General features: G+C 42.5%; 1 protein-coding gene across 2 annotated transcripts; it reads left to right on the top strand.

The window, feature by feature from the left end:
* The first annotated feature begins 3,163 nt into the window (after window positions 1-3,163).
* LOC128536033 (TOG array regulator of axonemal microtubules protein 1) lies at window positions 3,164-23,610 on the top strand. Of its 2 annotated transcripts, none has more exons than XM_053510174.1 (22): window positions 3,164-5,076; window positions 8,777-8,840; window positions 11,063-11,185; window positions 11,313-11,573; window positions 12,119-12,357; window positions 12,571-12,800; window positions 12,958-13,043; window positions 13,148-13,315; window positions 13,880-13,945; window positions 14,047-14,210; window positions 16,275-16,422; window positions 16,512-16,739; window positions 16,836-16,953; window positions 18,314-18,419; window positions 18,737-18,972; window positions 19,182-19,340; window positions 19,442-19,568; window positions 19,682-19,794; window positions 19,882-20,053; window positions 21,119-21,338; window positions 21,536-21,622; window positions 22,452-23,610. In XM_053510174.1, exons 1-22 carry the CDS (start codon window positions 4,045-4,047, stop codon window positions 22,703-22,705), a joined length of 4,401 nt encoding a protein of 1,466 aa, XP_053366149.1. In that variant the 5' UTR covers window positions 3,164-4,044; the 3' UTR covers window positions 22,706-23,610. The 2 variants fall into 2 exon arrangements, with proteins under 2 accessions (XP_053366149.1, XP_053366148.1); XM_053510173.1 differs by having other exon boundaries at window positions 11,060-11,185.
* The last annotated feature ends 1,325 nt before the right edge of the window (window positions 23,611-24,935 follow it).

The following is a 24,935-nucleotide window of genomic DNA, read 5'->3' as shown; positions in this document are numbered from 1 at the left end:
TTAGCCAAGCATTTTTATAAATAGATTAGCCTTAGGTAAAGGAGCAGATCTGGGGAACTCATGGACGTAGAGTATTATGGTGAACTGGTATGTTTAGATGCTGTCCTCCTCACTCTCATTGATCACTCAGGTTTGCTGACGGTGAGGTGATTGGTTCCTTTACATCTCAGTTCCCCCTCATGTCTGTGTTTCCTTCTGGCTCCTCCCTTTTAGTTATGATGTCATAGTTAGTCCTGCCGGAGTCTCTGCTTGCACTCTGCACTAAATATACATTCACATTATACATTATGTGACTGTGACCAGACCTAACTGTTATCTCTCCTCTTCTGCATTCTCCTGTCCTCGGCTGATGCAGACAGCTGTTTTCTGAGGACTAGTGACTAGTGACCGAATTTTCAGTGTTGTACCTGAACCTCCAATACCGAACTGGAATTGACTTCTCCACATCTCCTGTTATACTGAACTTCCAGCCTCCTAACACACAGTATGGGTGCAGATCAATCCCTGCTATCCGTTATCACCCAGATGAGGATGGGTTCCCTGTTGAGTCTGGTTCCTCTCTAAGTTTCTTCCTATTAACATCTCAGGGAGTTTTTCCTTGCCACTGTCGCCCTCGGCTTGTTCATCAGGGACAGTCTTATCATTTTAATTCATACACATTCACGTTTCATACACACACATACACAAAGCTGCTTTACGACAATGTCAGTTGTTGAAAGCATTTTGCATATTAATATGAAGGATAGAAGTATATTATCTAACAAAAACAGTTTTTTTTTCCTTTTATTTTTCTACTGTGGTGTATTTCAACATATATAATATATTATTAGCATTAAGTAAAGAGTTATTGATTGCAGCCCTTTTCTATCCTGTGCATTGATGTGAAGTGACCACCCTATGACGGCTGCTGATCAGATATTATTTGACCCAAATAGGGTCTTCAGCACAGGAACGACATAAACACAGCTGTGGAATTTCAGTGGGTTTTGCATGAGTGTAAATTAATCTGTTCATTCCATCACCTGGGTGTGACGTGTCAGCGGTAAGTTTGTGAAGGTGACTGAATGTTCTTCATGAAGAGAATGGCCCAGATCCATGTGATGTTATAAAGGAGAACTGTGACTGACTAACATGGTGAAATTTGCACAGTGTTGCTGGGACTGATACAATTATTCGAGCTTCACACACACGAACACACACATGCTCAGGCTCTGCTGTGTCACTACCACGGCTTTCGCAAGGACGATCCACCATCCAAGTGATATTTAGTGATGACGCTTTAGTGGACCTATTTTACTTCATTAACACGGTAGAAGATGGCTGATTAAGATAAGACTTTCCAATAATAAAAAGGGGAATAAAACAAACAAAGATATTCAATTAATAAGTATTTAATAATAAATAAAGTCAAATAAAATAATTTCAGATATATGATAAAGAAAAGTAGAATGCAACAACCAGTACCCACAAGAATAGCAGAACCAGATTCTGATGTAAAATTGTACGTAGCAACAATGATGAGTGATACTGCACATGATATGGAGGAACCTTGGCATACAGATTGCAGAAGTGAGGCTAGTACACCTATTGTTTCCAGGCTGTTACACATATATTACATAAACAATATATATTTTAGAATAAATTAGATGTTGTTTTAGGGTGTGAACTTTCCCATGGCTCTATCCTTACATCTCGCCAGCTTTGCCAGACAGTAAAAAACAAATAATTGTACAAAGACCCCAGAAAACATCCAATAGAATGCAAAAGAAAACACAACAGAAATGTAGTTGCAATCACATGGTGTAGAGCAGACAAACAAAAAGCACAAACAGCACACAACTTCAGTGAAAAATAAAATAACTTAGCAAAATAAAATAACTGCAATATACTGAAGATACTATTCACACCTTAGTTTCTGAGCATTGCCTACAGTATGTATGCAACACTCTGCACCTCTAACTCGGAGGCGACAGTGACTCACTGACTCACGAGATCGGAGTATAAATATGGAATGGTTCATTTATTACAGTCCCAGGATCAGTTTTCTGTGACATGTAATGACAACAGAGTATATATAAAATGATCCAACCAGACTGTGAAGCAACCAAAAAAGTGGATGTTGAGGTGAATATCAAATGATCTAAGTCAGAGGGGAGAGCTATAGTGTGGAGAGAGGCAAAGTAACATGAGTGGAATAGTGAACCAAGTGCGAGACACTTACATTTAATACAGGACAAAGTAGACGTGATAAGGAGAGGGGGGACGTCAGAAAGAGGAAGTATTAATTCACCCAGCGGGAGTCTGTGAGGAGCGGCAGAAAACTGAGCATGTACTGCTCTCCTGAAGGAAATACTGTATAGCCTATGTGATAAAAGTCTCTTAGAGGAGTCACTGATCAGGGAAGGAAGCATTTAAAGATGTTTTTGAGGAGACTGGACTGGAAAATCGGCTAAGGAGAGAGAGATCTATAAGAGGCGACTTAATTTAACTTATTTTAAACGTAACCTTTTCTCAAATGCAGGAGTGTCAATTTTAGGACGGATATTTATAAATTTTACATTTGATTGATTTCACAGCTCATTTTGGGGCTTAAATAGTTTTTAGGGAAAATGACACATTATGTCTTTTCTCTTAAATCAATCTGTTTGTGTTTGCTTTCCTTCTTAAATATGATTAAAGAATTGTTGTGGCGTGACAGTTTTATACACTAAAATCAAAATTGTTAAAGTGGCATTATGAACAGTTATGTGACACAGTGTATTTGTCTGACCACGAAAGGAGTGCAGTAGAACCTTGGATTGCGCATAACCTTACAGAATGGGATTTCTTTGTACTAATAAGTTAGACAGAGACACACAGACATGTACGTGGGCTTCAACCTCAAATAATAATAATAATAATAATAAAAATATCACTGATTACATTAAAGATCAGCAGATTATTATTAGATTTAACCTTGTAACTATTTCTACGAACTCTTTAACCGTCAACGACGCGAACAAACGCTAGTCATTAATATAATAAAAGCCCGAACACGTTTTTAAATGAATTCCTACAATTCCCATGGTGCATTGCGGGACTTGACTTCCGGCGCTTCCTCCCCCAGACTCGGCGTCGCCATGGCAGCGGCTGGTTTGTGACGTACTGCGCCATTTTGCTTTGCAGGAGCAGCACAGGAGCGAGGAGGCGCGAGGAGGCGCGGGAACCACACCAGAGGAGGCGCGAGGAGGAGCGGAAACCACACCAGAGGAGCACGCAGTGTCCAGGCTCGAGTCAGGAGTGTAACCGCCGTGTGTGTGTGTGTGTGTGTGTGAGAGAGAGAGAGAGAGAGAGAGCCGCTGGAATGTGATGTCTGACCTGCAGGCTTGTGTTTTGGTGAAGTTGGGTTTTAGCACGGAGAGAAAACACGCTGCTAACTGGTTAGCTGGTTAAATTAGTTAAACCCGTGTTGTAGATGTGTGAAGGTGATGAGTGTCGCAGGGTTGGGGATAAACCGAGCCAAACTCTGGACATAAACCATGTTAAACTGTGAGTGAGTGAGTGAGTGTGTGTGTGTGTGTGTGTGAGAGAGAGAGAGAGAGAGAGAGTGTGTGTGTGTGTGTGTGTAAGCTCTGTGTTTCCTGTCTCCTCACCAGCTGTAGATAGTCTTAGAGATGACACGGGTAGTTAGTTAACACTAACCAGCAGTGCCTCCTGTTGCTCTGAAGCTGGTTAAAGCGACAGGTTTCCATTACCTGTGTGTGTGTGTGTGTGTGTGTGTGTGTGTGAGTGTGTGTGTGCGCCTTGTTCTTGAGTCACAATGGCCGTGTGCTGTCCTCTTCGCCTCCCTTCACCCCCCCATGAGCTCAGGAGACTCCTCACAGATGTGCCGCGCGTGTCTTCGACGCTTTCGCCTCCTCTCACCTCCGAGCTCGGCCTTTCCTCGTGACCGCTCCTCTAACGCGGCGCTCTCACACCGTCTGATCAAGATGAGCTTCATATATAAATAACACAGAATCTCCAGGCTGTTAGAAATCGCCGCAGCTCGGGCTCGTTCGGTCAACGATGATTTATGGATTAATACCTCTGGAGTTACACGAACAACTCCTCGATCATGAGAACTACCAGAATCGAACGAGCGGTGTCGAAGAGCTGAAATCCCTCCTGTCCGAGCTGGACTTAAAATCCGTTCCCTTCGACACCATCGTGGAATTCGTTTACTTTTTAGACAAACTCCTGGACGACCCAAACTTTAAGGTCTTGTACGGCACTTTACAGGTCCTGAACCTCCTCGTTCAGAAGCTCGATGGCGATGTGGACCGGTACTACAGGCAGATCGTCCAGGTGGCCGTTAAAACCCTGGGGGACACGCGCACCGTTCCCAGGAACGAGTACATGATGATTTTCCGGCAGCTCATGCGGGTCGTAGGGCCGCAGAAAGTCCTGGATCTCTTGACGCGACACTTGAAGCACAAAAACTCCAGAGTGCGAGAAGATGTTCTTAATGTCATCACAGCCGCCGTGCTCGCGCACCCCAGGAAGGACTTTAACATCCCGCACCTGTGTTTCCTGGTCGCTCCTTATCTCGCCGACAGCAAGAAGAGGGTGCGGCACGCGGCCCTGGAGCTCTTCGCCGTTTTCGATTACTGTCTCGACACGGGCAAGAAGCAGCCGATCATGAAGGCTGTAGACAGGGTGGAGCTCACCGGTGATGCTGACGGCCTCATGGCCGCCGTACAGGCGAGAAGAGCCAGACACATCCTCCCCCGGCTGTCCGCAGACGGTACGGTGGAGTACGCGCTGGTTCTCCCCAAACCCGGCCAGCGGCGCACGCCCCAGTTCGGATCCGGCGCCGATCTGGACTGGATCCTTAACGGAGGGAGATCGAACAGCGCCAGGAGCCACAGGACGGACGTGGACTCGGAAGGTATGAGTGCCTACAGCAGCGTCGGGTCTCTGACCGACGAGACGTCGTTACAGAGGAGGATAATGAGCGCCGGCAAGGGTAAGAACAAACTGCCCTGGGAGAGGTCCAGCCTTCTGTCCGCAGGAGATCAGGAACCCTGCGGCGTATCGAACGGGAAGTCTACCAACAAGGTAAGGGTTTAACTTTAAACTGCGCCTTTAATGTTATATACAACGTATGTTTGGTGTTCAAAGAGAATGCAACATCAAAGGCGTCTATTTGTTTTTGTTTGTTGTTGAAGTTTTAATTTCTCCAGTAGGTCCCTGGATTTTATGGTCTGTAGGTCCAAACGGTTCACACTCCGGTCACTGGGTGTACAGAACCTGAGCCGGGTTCAGCTGGCACCCCGTGGGTCATTAAGTTGTCAGTTTGTGGAAATGCCGGTCGATGACGTTTACGTAGAGCGAGCTCGAGTGATCAGGCGTCACGTCTGTAACGTAGAAACCGTATTAAAAAACCAGACGCGTTAGTACTAGCAACCATGACAGCTTTCTGACACGCACACGCAAACATAACCGGAGTCACCAAATCAACCTCAGCCTATTAAATCACATGTAATTCTTTGATACGTGACGCTTCACCTCACTGCTACCTGAGTGATTTAAACCCAATATAAACTTTAAAATGTTTAATGAGCAAAAAACTAACTGAAAAGAGAGTTCTGTAAAACAAATCAGCAAACTGTTAAACCAAGACAGTTCTCTTTTACATACACAGGAACATATGTTAAGGAAATGTTTGTGCTTTAATTTTAACTATTATATTTAAAATGTGTAATCTTAACAGTCATGACTAACCCATGTAAATCTTAACTGTATAATCTTTTATATTTATTTATTCTCTACTCCTTTATACTATTTTTATGAGGGTCACTTAATTTCGGTGGACCTTGTGCAGTGAAAATAAAGAGGCTTTCTGTCTGTCTGTCTCTCTCTCTGGCACTGCACAGGTCAGGCTGATATTTCTGCATGACGTAACCAGTACAGATAATCACCCGGTCAAGTGCAAAATAAATTTCGAGGTTGGAAATCTGCTGTTTCATGACTCATATGTCTGTCTCTCTGTCTGTCTGTCTGCGTGCCCTGATAACAGCTTTATCTGTAGACTGTAGATCAACTCGGATGTCCGGATTAATTTAGGCAGGAGTTAGCAGTGCAGGCTTCTCGTCATGGCTCTGCGTCACCCGGTGATGGATGAGTGATGTTTAACTCTAAACTCTCAGCGTGAACCCTGAGCAGATTGTCTAATTAGAAGACTAGTGACTAATTAATCAAAGGTGTGGGTGTTGTGTATTGTGTGTGTGTTGCGTATTGTGTGTGTGATGTGATGCATCAGCTGGAGGTGACACTTTGGCCAAATGCTGGGTGTCAGGTGACCCTGCTGAGTGTTTCTGCCAAATGTGGAGGTGTTAGAAATCACGACTGTATGGATCCCTTATTTAAAGGTTAAAGGTTATATACCGTTGAAGCTGACAGGTGAGTGAGGTGTTGCAGGGGAAATGAGAAAAATATAGGCTGATTGTATGAAATTGTTTATCTGGGTAATTCTGAAGGCTTTGGTGGGAATATCAATCAAATAAAATCTGAATAAATTCCTTAAATATGCAAAAAAAAGAAAATAATGTTTTTAGACAGACTTGTATTTTCCACAAAAAAAAAATCTCTGTCATGTGTTGCATTGTGTTTTTCCTTTGAAAAAAAGTGGATTGTTAAAAACTTGTGGTATTAAATTGTACACTTCTGATCCTGTGACTTTTTCCCTTGATCTTTTCGGTCACGCGTCCCTGTGGTCCGTCACGCTCCACCCTTTTTAAAAGTTTTTCTTTTAAGACTTATTGTCTTGATTTTCTCAGACTAACATACCCGAGCGCTGACTCATGGAATCTAGTTGCCATGTTGCCAGGTTTGTTAACAGCTGCTAAGAACTCGAAAAGATTCCTCTGAAGGGGTCACATGTCACAGAGACAGACAGTGCGGCGGTCCGGTTACAGGCTCCCACAGCGCTGATAAAAAGCCTGCAACATATTTTGTTCACCTTGCTGAGCTTCATGACACCTGAGCCGAGCTCTATAGACACTGATCATTATCACGGAGATGAGCCACTTGTTTAAGGTTAAATATGTCGAGTGTGTCCGACGGTAGATTAGATTGTACGGTGTAGCGTTTAGTTTAAACCTGCAGTTAAAACCATCATCGTGATTTAAAGGAGCGTCACTTTTTGTCGCCGTGTTCGGAAAGGCGGGATTAAAACATCTGTTTATTTATTTATTTATTTTAAACGTTTTGCCAATGCTTAACGAAATTACTTAATTATTTATAACTGATTAAATGAAAGCGGCTTCCGGTGATTGAAGAGAGGAAGAGACGAGAACTTTTGTTCCCAAGGCATCAGCAGCATTGATGGGGAATCTCAGCGCTGGTGGTGTGATGGAGACTCGAGACGAGTCTAATTAAGATCTACAGCCTTTAGGGAAACTTTAAATCTCAGAGAAAGAGTTCCTAGTGACAGAGTGGTTAATAATAGCTGAAGTTTTGTGTTTCATTTCACATATCTAGTTATTTTTCAGTGTTGAGTTTTTAAGAGTGAAATACTTTTATTAAAAAAAAATTCTTTGTTGTTGAATTTTATATTTATATTTAATATAATGGAGGATTTTAATCTATAAAGTGTAAAGAAACATGGCGTCAGTAATTCGCATGCAGGACGGAGTCAATAATGAAATGATGAGTTAATCATGAAGAAGTGAGACGTCCTGTACAGCTGGAGACCCTCTTTAGTCTGGTGTTCTGGTCTTCTCGGCACTACGTCATGTTAAGGAAAAACGACATCAGCCATGACCTTAGATAGGAAGCCTCTGCTGCTGCTCATCAATCTGACAAGGGTTATAAGGTCGTCCTGCAAACAATGTGAAATTCACCATTCTACACCGAGAAGAGTTGCTTGGCAACGGTCTCGTAGGCGTGTTCTCAGGAATGAGGGTGCTCCGATCAATCGGCCATCGACCCGTATCCGCTGATAATCGCTTAATTTTGTACAGAACGGTTGTGTCACGACTGGCCGATCGCATAAAATGATAATATTATGATGACGCAAAATACACGAGACGTCAACTCTGTCAGCACGCCGTCACCAGTCTGGGAAAATCTTTTACAAGATTGTGTCGCTGATGTGTGTGTTTGTTAATCTAAAAACGTTCAGTTTCAGTTTGTTATTCATTGATGCAGCTTTGTTTTGTGTGCTGCACGTTATGACGAGTGAGTTTATAGCTGGACCGTCACATTTTACATTCAGTTTCTGCTCATTTCCGCATGTGAGAGCCCTTTGATGCTTGATGCAAAGTTTTGCTCTTCAATCAAGCGTAGGCTGTAAAATCTACATAAGTTCATAAGAACTAACAAGGAACATAATTTAGCAAAAATGTTGCAAAGAGACAATCTAATCATTTTGATCATAAACATTTTCTCACATTTCACACACATTTCCATTCTTTTCCTTTGATTCTGTAAAGCTGCTTTGTGCCATACAAATAAAATTGAATTAAATTCCATAAATAAAAGTTTTAAATTTATAATTTAAATAAACAGTACTACTTAATAAATAGTAAATGCTTTAAAGCAAAGATTCCAGTAACACACACTTTGGGTGATTAATTGTGCAGCACTAATTATAGGGTGTGCTTATTTCTTCTCACCTGGTTTGTGAGTGTGTGAGATGGTCAGGTGTCCGTATACTTTTGGCCATGCAGTATAGTGCATGATGTCTGTTGTTTATTTCTGCACCATAACTTTATATTTGTAATTTATGACATAATGATCATTTTTACTGTTTCAGTCGAGTCTTGAAGATCTCACGACGTCCTCGAGACTGAATCAGGAACCCAGTGTCACACACTCCGGTAAGTCCGTCTCTCTCTAGACAGGTTCATATTCTCTTGTTCTTCTTGCTCGATAATCGCTACAACACCATGTCATTAAAAAAGATTTTTTTTTTTTTTCAATCAAAGCTGATGACGTGTTTTGGTGTCACGAGTGGTGACGCGTCTTCAGCTTTAACCCCGTGACTCTTGGCTAAGCGTTTCAGAGTCGTAGTGTGTTGCCAGGTTCATTATATCCTCCTGCTATAACACCTATCAGCTTGTTAGCACCTCAGTAGCACATGATTATCACACCCTTCGTCAGTTTTATTGAGTCTTGAGCGAGTGAGAATTGGCTGTGAAAGCTGGTTAAGGGAGGTCACGTCCTGTAATCTAATCTCAGCCCAGCAACACAGAGACGCCTGGTGTTAAGAAAGAAATAAAAACAAGGCTGTTTGAAATCTGGCTTTGATTTAATATTCATGGAAGGAGTCTCCAGTGTTAGTAGGTCAGTCGTTATACATGACTGCTTGAAGTAAGATTTATTCTTGATTAATGAATAAATATTGTAATGAGCGGCAAATTACTGCAATATAATAAAATAATATCACGCTCAATCTCGTGCAGATATTCAGTACAACAACACGCATGTCATATTGCTTTATATACTGTACAACAGTTCCACAAACACCATTTTATTATTAACAGATCATGATTTGTTTCTTTGTTTAAACAGTTATTTTTGCTCCGCCCAGACATCCTTTCAAGCCTAGCAGAACTAACTAACTGCGACTGGCGGAGCTGGTGACTGACAGTTAGTGACCGCTAGTTGCAAATCTAAACAAATGAACCACTCATAGTGTACATTTCACTCAGCTTGCTACAACTAAGCGTGCTCGCTGGTGTGAGTAATGAGCCGAATCCATAAAACCTACTGTTTACTTTATTTAAGAAGCTTTTGAAGGAAAGAACAGTTTACAAGTAATTCAGAGTCCACTAAAAACTGAACAGACGCAGTCGGCGAGCTAAATGTCTAAATGACCCGCGTTCAAACTTGTGCTCAGCTGATGTTCACTTGATTTGTGGGTGGTTTTTTTTCCGATGTGTAGAACGTTGGCCCGACTAACCTGATATTATGGAATGAAGGAGGCGAGTTTTAAATACACATCAGCTAGTATATTGAGTCTCAGTCATGAAGCAGCTGTAACACGTCACCCGTCCACGTGGATGAACTTCATAAAGGAGTCTTTGTGCCACACTGGTGCGTTAATGTTGGCAGTGATGCAGGTGTCTGTAAGACCCCAGGAATAATCCCACATGTCCTCTAAAATAAACCAGATGTTTGAACAGAATGTGCGTGTGTGTGTTACGCTGTGGTGTTCCAGACTGTAAATAATGGCTGATGGGTTATTAGTTTACCATTCGTTCTCTTTATCTCAGTATTTGGTGTTTATAAAAACGTGCTCATTTGTCTGCTTGTCACGGCTGAACACACTGTTGGTCTTTAAAATGCAACACATTCATTCGGATCTGAATATTCCGTAGTTTATGTAGTTATCTGTAGTTTATTGTAGTTCTTTTATTTATCATAATTTTGCATCGTTTGAACAGCTGTCTGAAACTGCCAACTTTTCCAAATCTCACTTTTTCAGAAATATGCAAGTAAGATATTTCATTGGCTTTTCGATACCAAATTTCTCTAACCAAAGTGTCTCAGGGTCATTATGTCCTGTTTGTCCCTGAAGAAGATTCACTCAGTCCGTGATTCAGACTTCAGTCTCGGTTAGGGTTAGGGTAAAGCTTTTCATATGATTTTATAGTTTAAACCCTTTTCTTATTTGTATGGTTGTTTTTTTTTATCTTCTCTTTTCTTTGCCTACAAAACCCAGACTTCCAGCTCCATTTTATTTTTCAATAATTATATTTCTATAAATATGCCTGGTGTTTATAAAGGGTTTATAAATATATAACAGATTGTCCCTTGAAATGCACAATACACACTTCATGTCTCTGTTTAAAGTCAATGAAATTACTGTTGATCATGAGCACCTTGTCCAAATGTGCCGTTGTGCACTCAGCCAATCGTGGAGCAGCAGCGCAGTGGCTTTGAGTAAAGTTTGTGTGGTTGGATGTGTTCTGAGGCAGGGCTCAGAATTACTATAGTGTTCCTGATGAGTTGTTCAGTGTGTGTGTTTGTGTTGGTAATGAGAACAGATTTTTATTTTAATAAAATTTTAATGAAGAATTTTTATGCAATTCAGCAGAACCAATTCAGTCACAAACTTCTGGCCTGAGGAGAGACCCCGCAGCCAGACTCCGGCGAAGCGGCAGCCTAGACTCGAACCCAGACATCTTCAAAGCAGCCAGCTCCAGGGACGCTGACAGAGGTGACGCCCTGATATTCATTACACTTCCTCCAGTTCCTCCAGGAGGCTCTGCGGTCACACATTACACCGGCGATAAGTCCATCTCTCTCTCTCTCTCTCTCTCTCTCTCTCTCTCTCTTCGTTGCAGGTCTTCCCAGGACCGGTCGGCTCCCGGGGTCCGGAAACTCCAACGTGGAGCGGACTTTCTCTCTTCCCTCTAATCCCACTCCTCCTGGCTCCTTTCTGCTGCCCTCCTACCCTCTGGCCAGTCTGACGGGGGTGCAGTTAACTCCCACGCTGTCCCGCAGATCCCACGCTGACTCCGCCCTCTCCATGTCCAACACCTGGCCCAACAACCAGGAGATAAGCCCGCGACACAGGGAGCCCAGTCCATGGAGGAATACTAATGGTGAGGGTGGAGTCAAAGTCCTACATAACTGGAAAATACAATGTCGTTGTTTTAGGTTTATTATAGTTTATGTTAGGATACAGTAGAGGTTGACAGTAAGTACGTTGCGTATACAGGGTTGTGAAAAAAATTTAACTAATTTTATTAAACAAAGATAATTAGAGTAAATACAAAATGATGATTTCACTTATTAAAGGCAAAAAAAACATGTCTAAACCTACCTGCCCCATGTAAACATATTTTTATTTAAAAGGCTGATTATAGGATTGTAATTAATATACAGAGGTGTCTGGGTGCTTGTGGTGTTTCTTGGGTGTTTTTCTTTCTTATTCTTACTTAGCGTAGATTATTTCCTTAATAAACTCATCATTAGAACGCCGGATACGTCCAATCATTGAGCAGCAGCTTTTAACACATTGGTGCAGTTTTCACTTCCCGCCCGGTGTTTTTGTTAACGATGTGATCCAGGAGAACCTTAGAGCGTTACATTCACACAGTACACACACTAGCATACTCATAACCCAAACCTCAAACCCTTGCTGCAGGTGAGGCCGGCTCCTCCAGGTGTTCTCCAAGGCACACTTCTCGAACCAGTATTGCGGCGTCCTCGTCGTTTCCTCAGGCTCTGAACGCAGTCAGGTCCTCTCCACCCGTCTCCCCGATCACGCAGCTGCCTGTGAAGGACGTGGGGAACCCGAGGGATCAGCGGAGTAGGAATCTCCACCTCGACCTGACCGGATTGAACCTGCAGGACCCAGATGAGGAGCCCGTGGACAAGGATGAGGTGCGTGGTCAGAATTGAGTTTTCGCTCTCTGGGAAGCATCTTACATTTTTTTTCCTTACATTTATTGTCCGGTTGCTGTTAGCATGCGTGCTATACATGTAAACTGTAAGCTAATTAGTTTTTTTTAATGCAAATTTAAAGCAGTATAGGTATTTGGATAAAATTTATTAGGCTCAGTGTGGATTCATTTATGTGTTTTGTTTTTATGAAAGATGATGAACTCGCTGCGCTCCTTGCGTAACAGCGCAGCTAAGAAGCGAGCGAAGGCGAGCGCGAGCGGCTCCGAGCCGGATCCAGACAGTCCAGACTCGGCTGTTAAACTCGAGCCGAACCTCGATTCGTCGTCTCAGACGTCTCCGTCATTAACGAGCCCGCTGAGTGACAGCAGCCTGTCCAGCCTCTATTCTCCAACCACTCCTACCATCAACGGCACCAAGAGCAGGTACGAGTTTAATCTGATATGTTTGTCTATAGACATTTTTAGAGGTAACCCTGGTCCAGCAAACCCTTACACATACTTCCATACTAACACTAAAGCATTATTTACACTGAACCAACATCAGTAATGTTGTGTAAACCAATTAAATTTCTGGTTGCAGCCCAGGAAACTCAACAGCGAGAACACGGTTCACGAGAGTTCCATCAGGGAGAAAGAAAACCCCTTCAATGGGAGCCGGTCCTCAAGGTGTGTTTCCATACGACGGTCCGCAGGAGACACGCCGTCGTTCCTCTGTGATGGGTGTGTTCAGTGTGAAGACGTTTCAGATCTGTGTGTGTCCTCTATCGCAGGTGTCGTACAGCAGGAGAAGCTCTGTACCGATGTGAGCGTCAGCGTTGTTGGTCAGAGAGTATCGTACTCTAACGGAGCAGCAGAGGAGAAGCCAAGAGACCCGTCTCCGCCTCTGCAAGTCAGACCTGCAGGACGCGAGCCTCTTAGAGCTCTGAGGCCGGCCAAAGGTGAGCTCCTCTCCACATCATGGCTGGTGCGTGGAATTTAAATCAACGTGTCTGCAGACATGTCATTACTGGAATTTTGGATTTTTATCTCTCGCCTATTAAACAGCAGCTACTCACTGAGTGATAAAGTTTAGCGTGTGCTTCCTGCGAGACACCTGAATCTTGCAACATCACACATCAGCTGAACACATGAACAGTCACGCAACACTGATTTAAAGTCTGTGATTGACAGCAGAGGAAATCCCGTCGTCTCTCTCACCCACTCCACACTTTAGCCGTCTCTAGAGCTCGCGGTCCTGGACGGGTCATGACCTAATCTGTGCTTTTATGCGCATTTCTGCAGTTGTAGAGTTACACCTCCTGCTCGAGCGGAGCTGCTCAATTATGTACCTTTGTTGTATAAGGAATAATGGAAGACGACCTGAATAGAATTTGTCTAAGAGATCTGAGAGATCTGGAAATGAGTTTTTATTTTTTTCCTTTTTGTTCCTATTACTCTCTGTACACACTTTAACATGAGGTAATGAAATATAATCAGCATTAGTGTTTATCTCTGTGTTTCAGGATCTCAGATGCACAGCACAAAGGCCTCTGGTGTTAATGACATGTCTGAGGGGATAGTTGGCAGGGGTAAGTACAAGCGTTCTGCTGTTAATGTGAGCTTTGTTGTCACTTTTATAAAGATGTGTTAGATTTTTTTGACCCTAAAACCGAGCCCTTACCCATGGCAGGGGTTTTCGGCAGCATGGTTCTCCCGAGTCGTCTCGACGTGGCGGCGTGTCCCGAGCAGGACGGGTCCGTGAACAAAACCTCGTACGAACCACCAGCTGGAGTCTACGGCCACACTGTCTCTGGGAGTCACTTCGAATCTGATGACGAAGCTGAAGAGGGAACGGTGAGAGAATCCTTCTTGCTCGAGTTAACACAGGCCCGAGGTGGGCATCGAACCCTAGACCCTAAAGACACGAGACCACAGTGCTAAGCACTACGTCACCACGCCCCCTGTCATAGCAAATTAGTTTAAATAACGACCGATGGTAATACACTAAAGATTTATTCAAACTGTACACAAGTACACAATAAATAAGAAGAATATTCATAAAAATGACGAGTGATACCGGTATTGTCTTGGCTTTGCACATCTATCTATAAAAAGTACTTTTTGAAAATAGTTTTGTGCACCCTGTACTTTTAATGTGCTAATTAGGCCCAACCTCCCCTCCGTGGCCCTGAGATCACATGACCTGAGACCTCGTTATAATTTTTTTCAAAACAGACACAGAGCCGACACGAGCATTTTACGGAATCTGCCAAGAAAATTCTCCATTTGTTTGTGTTTTCGACACCTTGTCACATGACCGTTACATTTGCATACTCATTAATATTCATTAACGTCTGCCAAAGATGGGCGTGTACACAGGTTCGGCCACTCACCTAAAGGATTATTAGGAACACCACACTAATACACTGTTTGACCCCCTTTCGCTTTCAGAACTACCTTAATTCTATGTGGCATTGATTCAACAAGGTGCGGAATACTTTTTTTAGAAATGTTGGCCCATATTGATAGGATAGCACCTTGCAGTTGATGGAGATTTGTGGGATGCACATCCAGGGCACGAAGCTCCCGTTCCACCACATCCCAAAGATGCTCTATTGGGTTGAGATCTGGTGACTGTGGGGGCCATTTTAGTACAGTGAACTCATTGTCATGTTCAAGAAACCAATTTGAAATGATTCGAGCTTTGTGACATGGTGCATTATCCTGCTGGAAGTAGCCATCAGAGGATGGGTACATGGTGGTCATAAAGGGATGGACATGGTCAGAAACAATGCTCAGGTAGCCTGTGGCATTTAAACGATGCCTAATTGGCACTAAGTGGCCTAAAGTGTGCCAAGAAATCATCCCCCACACCATTACACCACCACCAGCAGCCTGCACAGTGGTAACAAGGCATGATGGATCCATGTTCTCATCCTGTTCACGCCAAATTCTGACTCTACCATTTGAATGTTTCAACAGAAATCGAGACTTCAAATCAACTGTCCAATTTTGGTGAGCTCGTGCGAATTGTAGCCTCTTTTGCCTATTTGTAGTGGAGATGAGTGGTACCCGGTGGGGTCTTCTGCTGTTGTAGCCCATCGGCCTCAAGGTTGTGCGTGTTGTGGCTTCACAAATGCTTTGCTGCATACCTCGGTTGTAACGAGTGGTTATTTCAGTCAAAGTTGCTCTTCTATCAGCTTGAATCAGTCGGCCCATTCTCCTCTAGCATCAACAGTCGGCTCTGACCTCTAGCATCAACAAGGCATTTTCGCCCACAGGACTGCCACATACTGGATGTTTTTCCCTTTTCACACCATCCTTTGTAAACCCTAGTAATGGTTGTGCGTGAAAATCCCAGTAACTGAGCAGATTGTGAAATACTCAGACCGGCCCGTCTGGCACCAACAACCATGCCACGCTCAAAATTGCTTAAATCACCTTTCTTTCCCATTCTGACATTCAGTTTGGAGTTCAGGAGATTGTCTTGACCAGGACCACACCCCTAAATGCATTGAAGCAACTGCCATGTGATTGGTTGATTAGATAATTGCATTAATGAGAAATTGAACAGGTGTTCCTAATAATCCTTTAGGCGAGTGTGTGTGTGTGTATATGTATATATAGATATATATGTAGATATATATCTTTTAAATGGTTTTAAAACTACAGTATGTATAGTAAAAGTAAGGGACAACTGGTGTTTTGCCCGAGTAAGTGGTCTTAGACTCCAGTCTTACATTATCATGTCCTGCTGTTTCAGCTGCTGTTTAACCAGCCTGTCTTTCCTGTCCTCTGTCCCATCACATCTTATTATAATCTTTCACATAACACTCAAGTCTTGTGTTGCTGATTGCCCCGGGCTGAGGGGTGTCATCTTAACCCTGCTTCTAGACATTTTTAACCTTGTAATTACAGGACAGGATGAAGCTGTCCAAGTTCACGAGGGACAAGATGCGGCACCACTGGTTAGAACAGCAAGAAGCCCCGCCCACACCGCGAATGAGGCAGAGCCGTAGACGTGTAACAGCGGAGGTAACCACGGATGAAGCAGCGTCTCTAAAAGGTAAGAGTTTGTTGACATCCTCATGACGCGCTCCTCACGCTTCACTGACTAGCAGATAATAATCCGCAGTAATTCTGTCCTGTTTCCAGAGATTCAGCTGAACGGTTGCGTTTTACCCTCCAATAAGACTGAAATCCTCAAAAGGGAATCACTCAGAAGTCCTACAGGTGCACAGGGACCCCAGAATCCTCAGAAATGTTCCAGCCCCCATCATCAGCCGAGTCCTCCCGCAGGCGTCCCGAGCAGACACACGCCCCCTCGGCGGAGAAGAGCTCCCAGTCTGACCCGAGCACAGCCGTCTCTGTCCAACAGCTCGGGTAATGCGTCAGCGTCATATAAAACGTTGCGGATATGTTTATGAAAATGGACAGGTCCATATATAAAGTATCATTTTTCTCAACATTTTTGTTTAGATGACATCATACCGGGTACCCAAAAGAAGGATCCCAGCGAGCAGGTGGAGCTGAGACCGTTCTCCAGACCCGAGCTCGCTCTCACGCAGGGCTTCAGACTGCTCAGCTTAGACGACTGGTGAGGCCGTCGCTAATAGAGCGCAGGGTTAACGGAACACGCCGACTGACTGATCCTTTGTTAAAGTGCTCAGGATTTACTCATCAGGATTTACATCTTAAATGTCTGATATTAAGGAATGAGTTGTTGTTGCGTCACATCCGTCTGTCTATTCTCTAGGCAAATTTGATCTTCTTACACTGGAACAATTTATGTTTTCTGTGCTACGATTGGTGAGAGTGAGTCTCCTCAGTAGGAATGCTGCAGTCTGATGTTACTGTAATTAATGTTCTTGCTGTCTAATCTGTTATTATAAAAAAACAGAGGGTCCACAAACCTTTAGTGGTTACAGATGATCCTCTATTTACGACAGTCACGTCTTGATAAACCAAAAGTTAAAACTAGGTTAAGTTGAAAATCTATTTTCCTATTAAACATCATAGCTTAGCCTCGCTTAACGTAAACATCCACAGAGCAAGTTAATCTTGGACATGACAGTAGAGTGCTGTACTGTGTATCGTAAGCACATGAAAAGATCAAAAAATTTTTTACCCAAGTGTACCATCGTAAAATCCAAAAATTTTAATCATCGGTCCGAGTCAGAATTATGGATAAGGAAAGTGGAAACATTGGAGTTCATTGGCATCTTAATGCAAAAATTAAGCATTATGTATTAGAGCTGTCAGTATTAATGTGGGACGTAGGTGATTAATCTAGAATTTATTTACTTTTATTTACACGTCACTATTTCATTTAGGCAAATTAATCATATGATCAAGTTTGACCCTAATAGCTTCCCATAATCTCAGTTTCGTTACCCGGCTGTGTGTGATAATGCCACGTTACCATGGATACCAGGTGTGCTGAATGTCAGGTTTTTATTATAAAAATCTTTCAGATATCCAGAAGTTTGTATAAGGCCTTTCAAACAGTATCTGGTTACAACAACCTGAAAGTGGGTGTTGTGAGACAAAACTGTAGGTGTTGTGAGATGTTCCCGGTCTGCAGGGGTCTGGACATACCGAAAGTGATGGAGAACCGGTGAACTGGCGACAGGGTCATGGATGGCCAGGGATCACTGATGCACATGGGGAGTGAAGGCTGACCCGTGTCGTCCGATCCAATAGAAGCGCTACTGTAGCTCAAAGTGCTGAAAGGGTTAAAGCTGGTTCTGGTAGAAAGGAGTCACACAGTGCATTAGTGTTTTGGTGGCAAAAACACACTTAACTTAATATCAAGTGTAAAAGAATTCTGAAAATAGTCTAATGTTGGAGATGCCTTTTGTTTCTTTCCATCTTTCAGAAGTCAAAAGTGCTAACTTGCAGTTACCCGCTCTTAATAATCCCCATGTAACAGTAATAAATCCTGTCTCTTCCTACAGGGAGAAGAAAATTGAGGGTCTCGTGTGCCTGCGCTGTTTGGCGCGGTATCACTCTGATGTGCTTAGCAGTAGACTTCATGATGTCTGCCTTGCTCTTATTCAGGAGGTAAGACATGCTTTTGCTTCCAACTGAGCTGCAAGTATTTAAATGCTGAAATAATCAGAATTCTGGTATTCTATATCCGGAGGAACAGAATTATAGAATAAGAATGACATTAGCGGAAATTAAAAAGCATTTTCTTTCCATGGCTTAATGAATATAGACCGACTTGTAAATATGTATCACGCAGAGCCGCTGTGGTCGTCTCCTCTAAACAGTATGTTGACGTCTGACGCTGACTGTATCCGAGTTATGATGGTGTTCGTACGATTAGGTAGGTCTGGGTTGTGTATAAAAGCTCGGTGTGCCGTCTCGCTTCGCAGGTTCGGAACCTGCGCTCTAGCGTGTCCCGCATCGCCGTGGTGACTTTAGGTGAGCTGTACTCCGGCCTGCAGAAGGGAATGGACCAGGAGCTGGAGGGAACAGCCAGAGTGCTGCTGCACAAAGCAGGAGAGTACAACGCTTTCATCAGGCAGGACGTGGATGCAGCTCTGGATAGCATGGTGCAGAACTGTACGCCCACACGCAGCATGAACGCACTACTCACCGGAGGACTCGGGTATGCTAATGTAATCAGGATTATACAGAAGTGTAGTTTAAATAAAAAAAGTGTAACAGAGAGGTGTCCAAAAACTTTCGTCTGAACCCTGTTTAATAACTCATTAGTTTCAGATTTTCCTTTATTTACCACAATTATGACTATATTAACTAAATATTAAAATAGGCATGTTCTTTTCTTTTCTCTCGTCTGCTTCCTGTCACTAACAGGCACTTGAACGCAGTCGTAAGGAAGTGCACCGCTCAGCACTTGAACACTCTGGTGGACAAGATCGGAGCTGGCCGCTTACTGTCTGGCGCTAAAGATCTCACTGACCGGATCCTACCTGCTGTCTCCAAGCTGGCGCAGGACTCTTCACAGGAAACCAGGTGAGTGTGGTTACAGCATGGACCTCATCCTCCGCTCCCAATCAGTCTAAAAGCTGTACAGCGTTTCTGATCTGCGCCTTCGTTAACATTCCTTCTTTCAGATATTTTGGTCGGCAAATGCTGCTGTTCTTGTCGTCTCACCGTGACTTTGACAAGATGGTGGAAAAGTATATCCCTGCCAAAGACCTGGCAACCATCAGGGACACCGTCGCCAGTCTGAAGACCAAGGTACGTCTGATTAACTGCTCCTGTTCTCCTGTGGAGCTCTGGTTTATTTGGTCAGTGCAATACGATTGGCTCGCCACAGCAGTGGGGAATTGATTAATAAATGTGATCTTCAGGGACTGGGTGAGATCCCTCAGGACACGCCTTCGGCTCGCGGCAGGCGCTCTATGTCCGGCGGTGGGTTGGTGCGCGCCTCGTCTCTCACCCGCGAACCTCAGTTCTCCAGCAGGTACATGTTTCTAAATGTTGGGGATAATCAGATCAGTTGTTTGTTTTTCAGGTTGATTTTATTTATTTATGTTGTTCTGTATTCCAGCAAAGACGGCAGCAAAGCTCAGTTCCACAGCATCGCAGACAAAACCGAGTACGTCAAGCAGCTCAGAGCCCTGCTGGCCTCCAAAGACTTCCGGGAACGCATCAGGGGCATCGACCAGCTGGTGGCTGACTGTGAGGAAAACCCTTATATGGTCATGGGCAACATGTTCCCGGTAATTTATTTAGACATCTATTTTTATTTATTTTTTTTATTATTATTATTTTTGTGCTGTTAGTAGCTTTAAGAAGTGATCTGTGAGAGAGTAATAATAAGGCAGCGTTCACATTACCGCCCTGATGTGACCAAGATCTATTAAAAATTTAGTGCTGTCTAATTGCACAAATCTGTGTTTTTCAGATTGCATCTGAATTACTTGTGTTTGTGGCCCTAGATTAGATATACTGTATATATTGATATATGGTTATGAGACTTGAATGTGAACAAGCAGATAGGAAATTCTTCCAAAGAGTGAATTGATAGATTTACACTACACTATAGAAGAATGCTAAAGGTGTAAATGTATTATAACAGTAAGTGGAGAATGTTTTGACATCTACCTATTGGAGAATTCAGGGGTAGCATATTCCCATTAAATAATGCTCCCAGTACAGTAAGTCCTCGAGTATGTTTGTAAATCGGATTTGTTTTTAAGTCTGACAAAGTGAGTTTTATTCGCCTTTGACATGAATATACAATTTAAAACATAAAAGAAAAAAACACAGCTTTGGTGTTTTGGTTCCACATTATATAAGACTGTGCTTTTTTGTGACATCATTTTGTCTCAGAGCTGTTTCGGACTGTCTCGTTGAGGATTTCCCGAAATTAGGATTATTCACCAGCAGGACGGCTTTACAGGACAGACATTTTCTATTATGGTGCTCCCGGACTGATTCACTGAAAGCAGTGAAACCGACTCTTTTCAGCAAAATCACGTCCATGGATTGAAATTAACAAGCACTCGCATAAACTCATGATGTGTTTTAACCCAGACAGAGGACAGAAGCATCCACGTAAAGTCACATGTAATTAGGAATGTAAACCAATATGACATGCAAATCTATCTGACCAACAAATACTGTATCAGCATTGAGCAACGTGGCTCATAATGAGAATGCAGCCTCACTTGCGAGAGGAACAAATTTCCAAAATCTCGGTGATTTCCAGATGGAAGACTCCTGTGTGTATATACACAGTATAGGTTTGTAGTTCACATTGTTTCTGTCTTTCACCAAACCAGGTGTTTGATGCTTTTAAAGAACGGCTACAGGAATCGAACAGCAAAGTGAACCTCTACGCGTTGGAAGCCTTACAGAAGATAATCACCATCCTTAAAGACAACTTGGTCCCAGTGGTCCACATCCTTGTTCCAGCTGTAGTGGACAATCACCTCAACTCGAAGAACAACGGCATCTACGCGGCTGCGACAGGGGCCGTCCAAGCACTGATGGAGAACCTGGGTGAGCGAGTTCTCTTCTGCAGTTTAACATGCACACAAACACAGCGCAGTGTTTCAGTTTAGAACAGAAAATAAAGAACAGATTTTAGGCGTTTCTCATCTGCTGTAGGATAAGAACTCATTTGAAAACACGTGATCATTTTCATGCAGTACTCACGTATTTGTCATAAACTGTACTTTTTTTTTTTTTTTTTTCAGACAACACCCTGCTACTTCAGCCGTTTTGCACAAAGGCCCAGTTTCTCAGTGGGAAGGCTAAACTGGACCTTGTAGACAGAGTTGCAGGTATGTTCAGGATCCTCATAGTACCCAGGAAAGGGGTTCTGTGCGTTCCACAGGTTTACAATAAACTAGATATAAAATAAGATATGGGACTAGAAACACCCCGGCCGTGTACTGACAGAAATGATGACGTTCTGAAGTTTCTTATTAAGTTTTAAGTTTGTGGGGGAAAAAATCATTTTTGGAACATAAATTACTTATAGATGCCTCTAACACTTTTTACAAAAATGAACTAAAGAGAAAAAACACACAGTTGAAGCTGCACGAGGGACGACGGCGTGTTATTTAACACAGTCACGTTGGGATTTGTATTGAATGTTAGCTGTTACAATCAAATATTAATATATTAATAAATCACCATGATGTGTAGAATGGATGAAATGAAAAAATGTAAGAATCATGGAGTCATGAGAAAAAGAAAGTACACCCTCTTTTGATTAAATCGACTTATTTATTTATTTATTTATTTTTAATATCAGGGCTTGAATAGACGATGTTATATTTTCTCAAAAAGTTAAAAACAAAACATTATATAATTCAGTAACATGTAGAAGCATCAGCACAGTAAATTTAAGGGGAACATTTTGCACTGAAGTTAATGAATTATTATTAGTTATTAATGTCTAGCGTCATTTTAGAGAATTTGTGTTCATTTATGTTTGGGAGCTTTTGCTTTTGCCCAGCTCTCTGAGAATCAGTCAGGTTGAGGTTGCACTTGTGCACATTATAATTGTATTTTCTACTCATTCAGTTATTTATTTTTCCCCTGGTGAACATGTGCTCTATAACTCTACCCTGTTTGTGTGTTCTGTTCGGTCCCTCTGTTTCTCAGAGCTGGTCAGAGAGCTGTACCCCCGCAAGCCCCAGCTGGTCGAGCAGAAAGCGCTCCCTCTGCTCTGGCACCTCCTCAGCTCCTCCTGCAAGAGCGGCACGGTCCACGGCAGGAGCGGCACCATGAGAGGAGCCACCGCCAACCTGTGCCAATCGCTGCACGCTCACATGGGCACGACGCTGCTGCTGAATCACGCTGCTTCTCAACCTTCTAACATCTCCACGGGCCTGAACGAGATCCTGCAGACCCTCTGAGCTGACAGACTACTTGAAAATAGAGATGTTCTCACGTTTTTCACAGTGCCTGCACTTTAAAATAAACCAATCAGAGTTTTTATCCCTTACAAACAAGCAGAAATGTTGCATAAAACGTTTTGGACTTTAAAAGAGTTCGCTGTAGATTTTAGCTAATTGTGTATCAGGTTTAAAATTCCCTTTCGGCACTTTGAATCACTAACGCTATCATGAGCATGGCCGTCGTGGTGACTTGAGGTGTATATTTTATTCTGTGATTTGTTGATGTTGTTTTCCTCTTATTGGGTTTTTACAGAAATCTCGACGTGTCCCCGTTCAATGATGCAGAATGTGAGTTTTGTGTCATGTGACTTTTCTACCAGGATTCTTAAATGGTTGTTTTAAACCTTTTGTGCGTTTGTGATTTCCTGACACTTTTGTATCGTGTAGGTATGAAGTGTAACGGCACAGTATTAGCTTCATATACACTATATTCACCCGCGGTATCTAACGTGTCGTGTACGAGTGTGCATCTATAATGATTTATTAACTGATAAGTTGGACCTGTCTTACCTACCTATCCTTTTTGCATGACCAAATATAGAAGTGGAGTGAAGAGTATATTTCTAGTGGAAAAAAACAAACATATATATTTTGATGTATACAGATATTTAACTCTGGATGTAAGCAGCCATATTTTTGGTGAACGTTAACAGGCTAAACAAAACATTTGGAGAAATTTAGCTTCAAACTAATAAATATATTTCTAGTCTACAGATGAATTTACGCCCAGGTCTGTAATTCAGTCTAGTGCCAGTCTTTAAATAAAGTTTCAGAGATCTAATGTTAATTTATATTGAATATGTTTCTCAACATGGTGTATGAAAAAGATTGATCTATATATTAAAATGTTTTATTTCAGTAAACCTTGATGATTTCATCTTTGCTTTGTGTGTGTGTACAGTGCATCTGTAAAGTGTTCACTGCCTCTCTTTTGCTGTTACAGCCTCATTTCAAAATGGATTAAATTTATTATTTTCCTCGAGACTTTACAAACAATACATCATAAAGACAACATAAAAAGTTTGTTTGAAATCTTTGCAAATTTATTAAGAATCAAAAACAAAATAAATCACATGTACGATACATAAGTATTCACACCCTTTGCCATGACACTCAAAATTAAGCTCAGGCGCATCCTGTTTTCACTAATCATTTTTGAGATGTTTCTACAACTTGTTTGGAGTCCACCTGTGGTACATTTAGTTGATTTGGACATGATTTGGAGAGAGACACCTGTCTATATAAGGTCCCACAGTTAACAGTGCATGTCAGAGCACAAACCAAGCTAAGGAATCGTCTGTAGACCTCTGAGACAGGATTGTATCAAGGCACAGATCTGGGGAAGGGAACTGAAAAATTTCTGCAGCATTGTAGGTCCAGATGAGCACAGTGGTCTCCATCATCCATAAATGGAAGAAGTTTGGAACCAGCAGGACTCTTCATAGAGCGGGTCGCCCGGCTAAGATGAGCGATCAGGGGAGAAGGGCCTAAGTCAGGGATGTGACCAAGAACCCGATGGTCACTCTGAAAAAGTTTCACTGTTTTTCTGTGGAGAGAGGGGAACCTTCCAGAAGAAAAAACATCTTGTAGCATCATACTTAATAATACTAATTTTTTTCCCATTTTCCCCCCACACTTAAATGACTGAAATCATCAAACACATTGTAATATTACACAAAGATAACCCAAGTAAATACAAAACAACCAAAGGCCAAAGTGATAACTGAGTGGCTCGGGAAGTAAAACATGGACATTTTGGGTCCATGATCAGGAAACTCCACAAACCTTTGAGGAACATGGGGTCAATCCTAGAGAGGCGTGTGGACAAACAAAAACTCAGACATTCTTGCAGAGGTCTTGAAAAATTGGTCAACAATGCAAATACTGACTGTGCATAAACGTGATGTAATTATCAATAAAGCCTTTGACACTTATGGATTGTTTATAATTATACTTCAGTAACGTCTGACAAAAATATCTAAAAAGACAGAAACAGCAGACTTTGTTAAAATGAATATTTGTGTTATTCTCCAAAGTTTTTGATGTGTGTGTGTGTTTTTAACTCTAATTATACTTGGTTTTCTTCCAGGCCGATAGGTGGCACTGAAGACAAACGTTCCGCTTGAAATCACCGTCTTTATCGGGAAGAGGAAGAGAACCTCATCATTCTGTCCGCGCGCTACATTTG

The sequence above is a fragment of the Clarias gariepinus genome, chromosome 13, assembly GCF_024256425.1.
Source record: "Clarias gariepinus isolate MV-2021 ecotype Netherlands chromosome 13, CGAR_prim_01v2, whole genome shotgun sequence".
NCBI lineage: Eukaryota > Metazoa > Chordata > Actinopteri > Siluriformes > Clariidae > Clarias > Clarias gariepinus.
The sequence above is the reverse complement of the archived record's forward strand: the minus strand, read 5'-3'. Positions and strand labels throughout refer to the sequence as shown.

What these genes read in the sequence shown, in the direction of transcription:
- LOC128536033 (XM_053510173.1), top strand. Translation starts at nt 4,045, where the DNA reads ATGATTTATGGATTAATACCTCTGGAGTTACACGAACAACTCCTCGAT. An exon ending in ACGGGAAGTCTACCAACAAG is followed by an intron (nt 5,077 to 8,776) that starts GTAAGGGTTTAA and finishes TTACTGTTTCAG; the next exon opens with TCGAGTCTTGAAGATCTCAC. An exon ending in AGCACTGATGGAGAACCTGG is followed by an intron (nt 21,339 to 21,535) that starts GTGAGCGAGTTC and finishes TTTTTTTTTCAG; the next exon opens with ACAACACCCTGCTACTTCAG.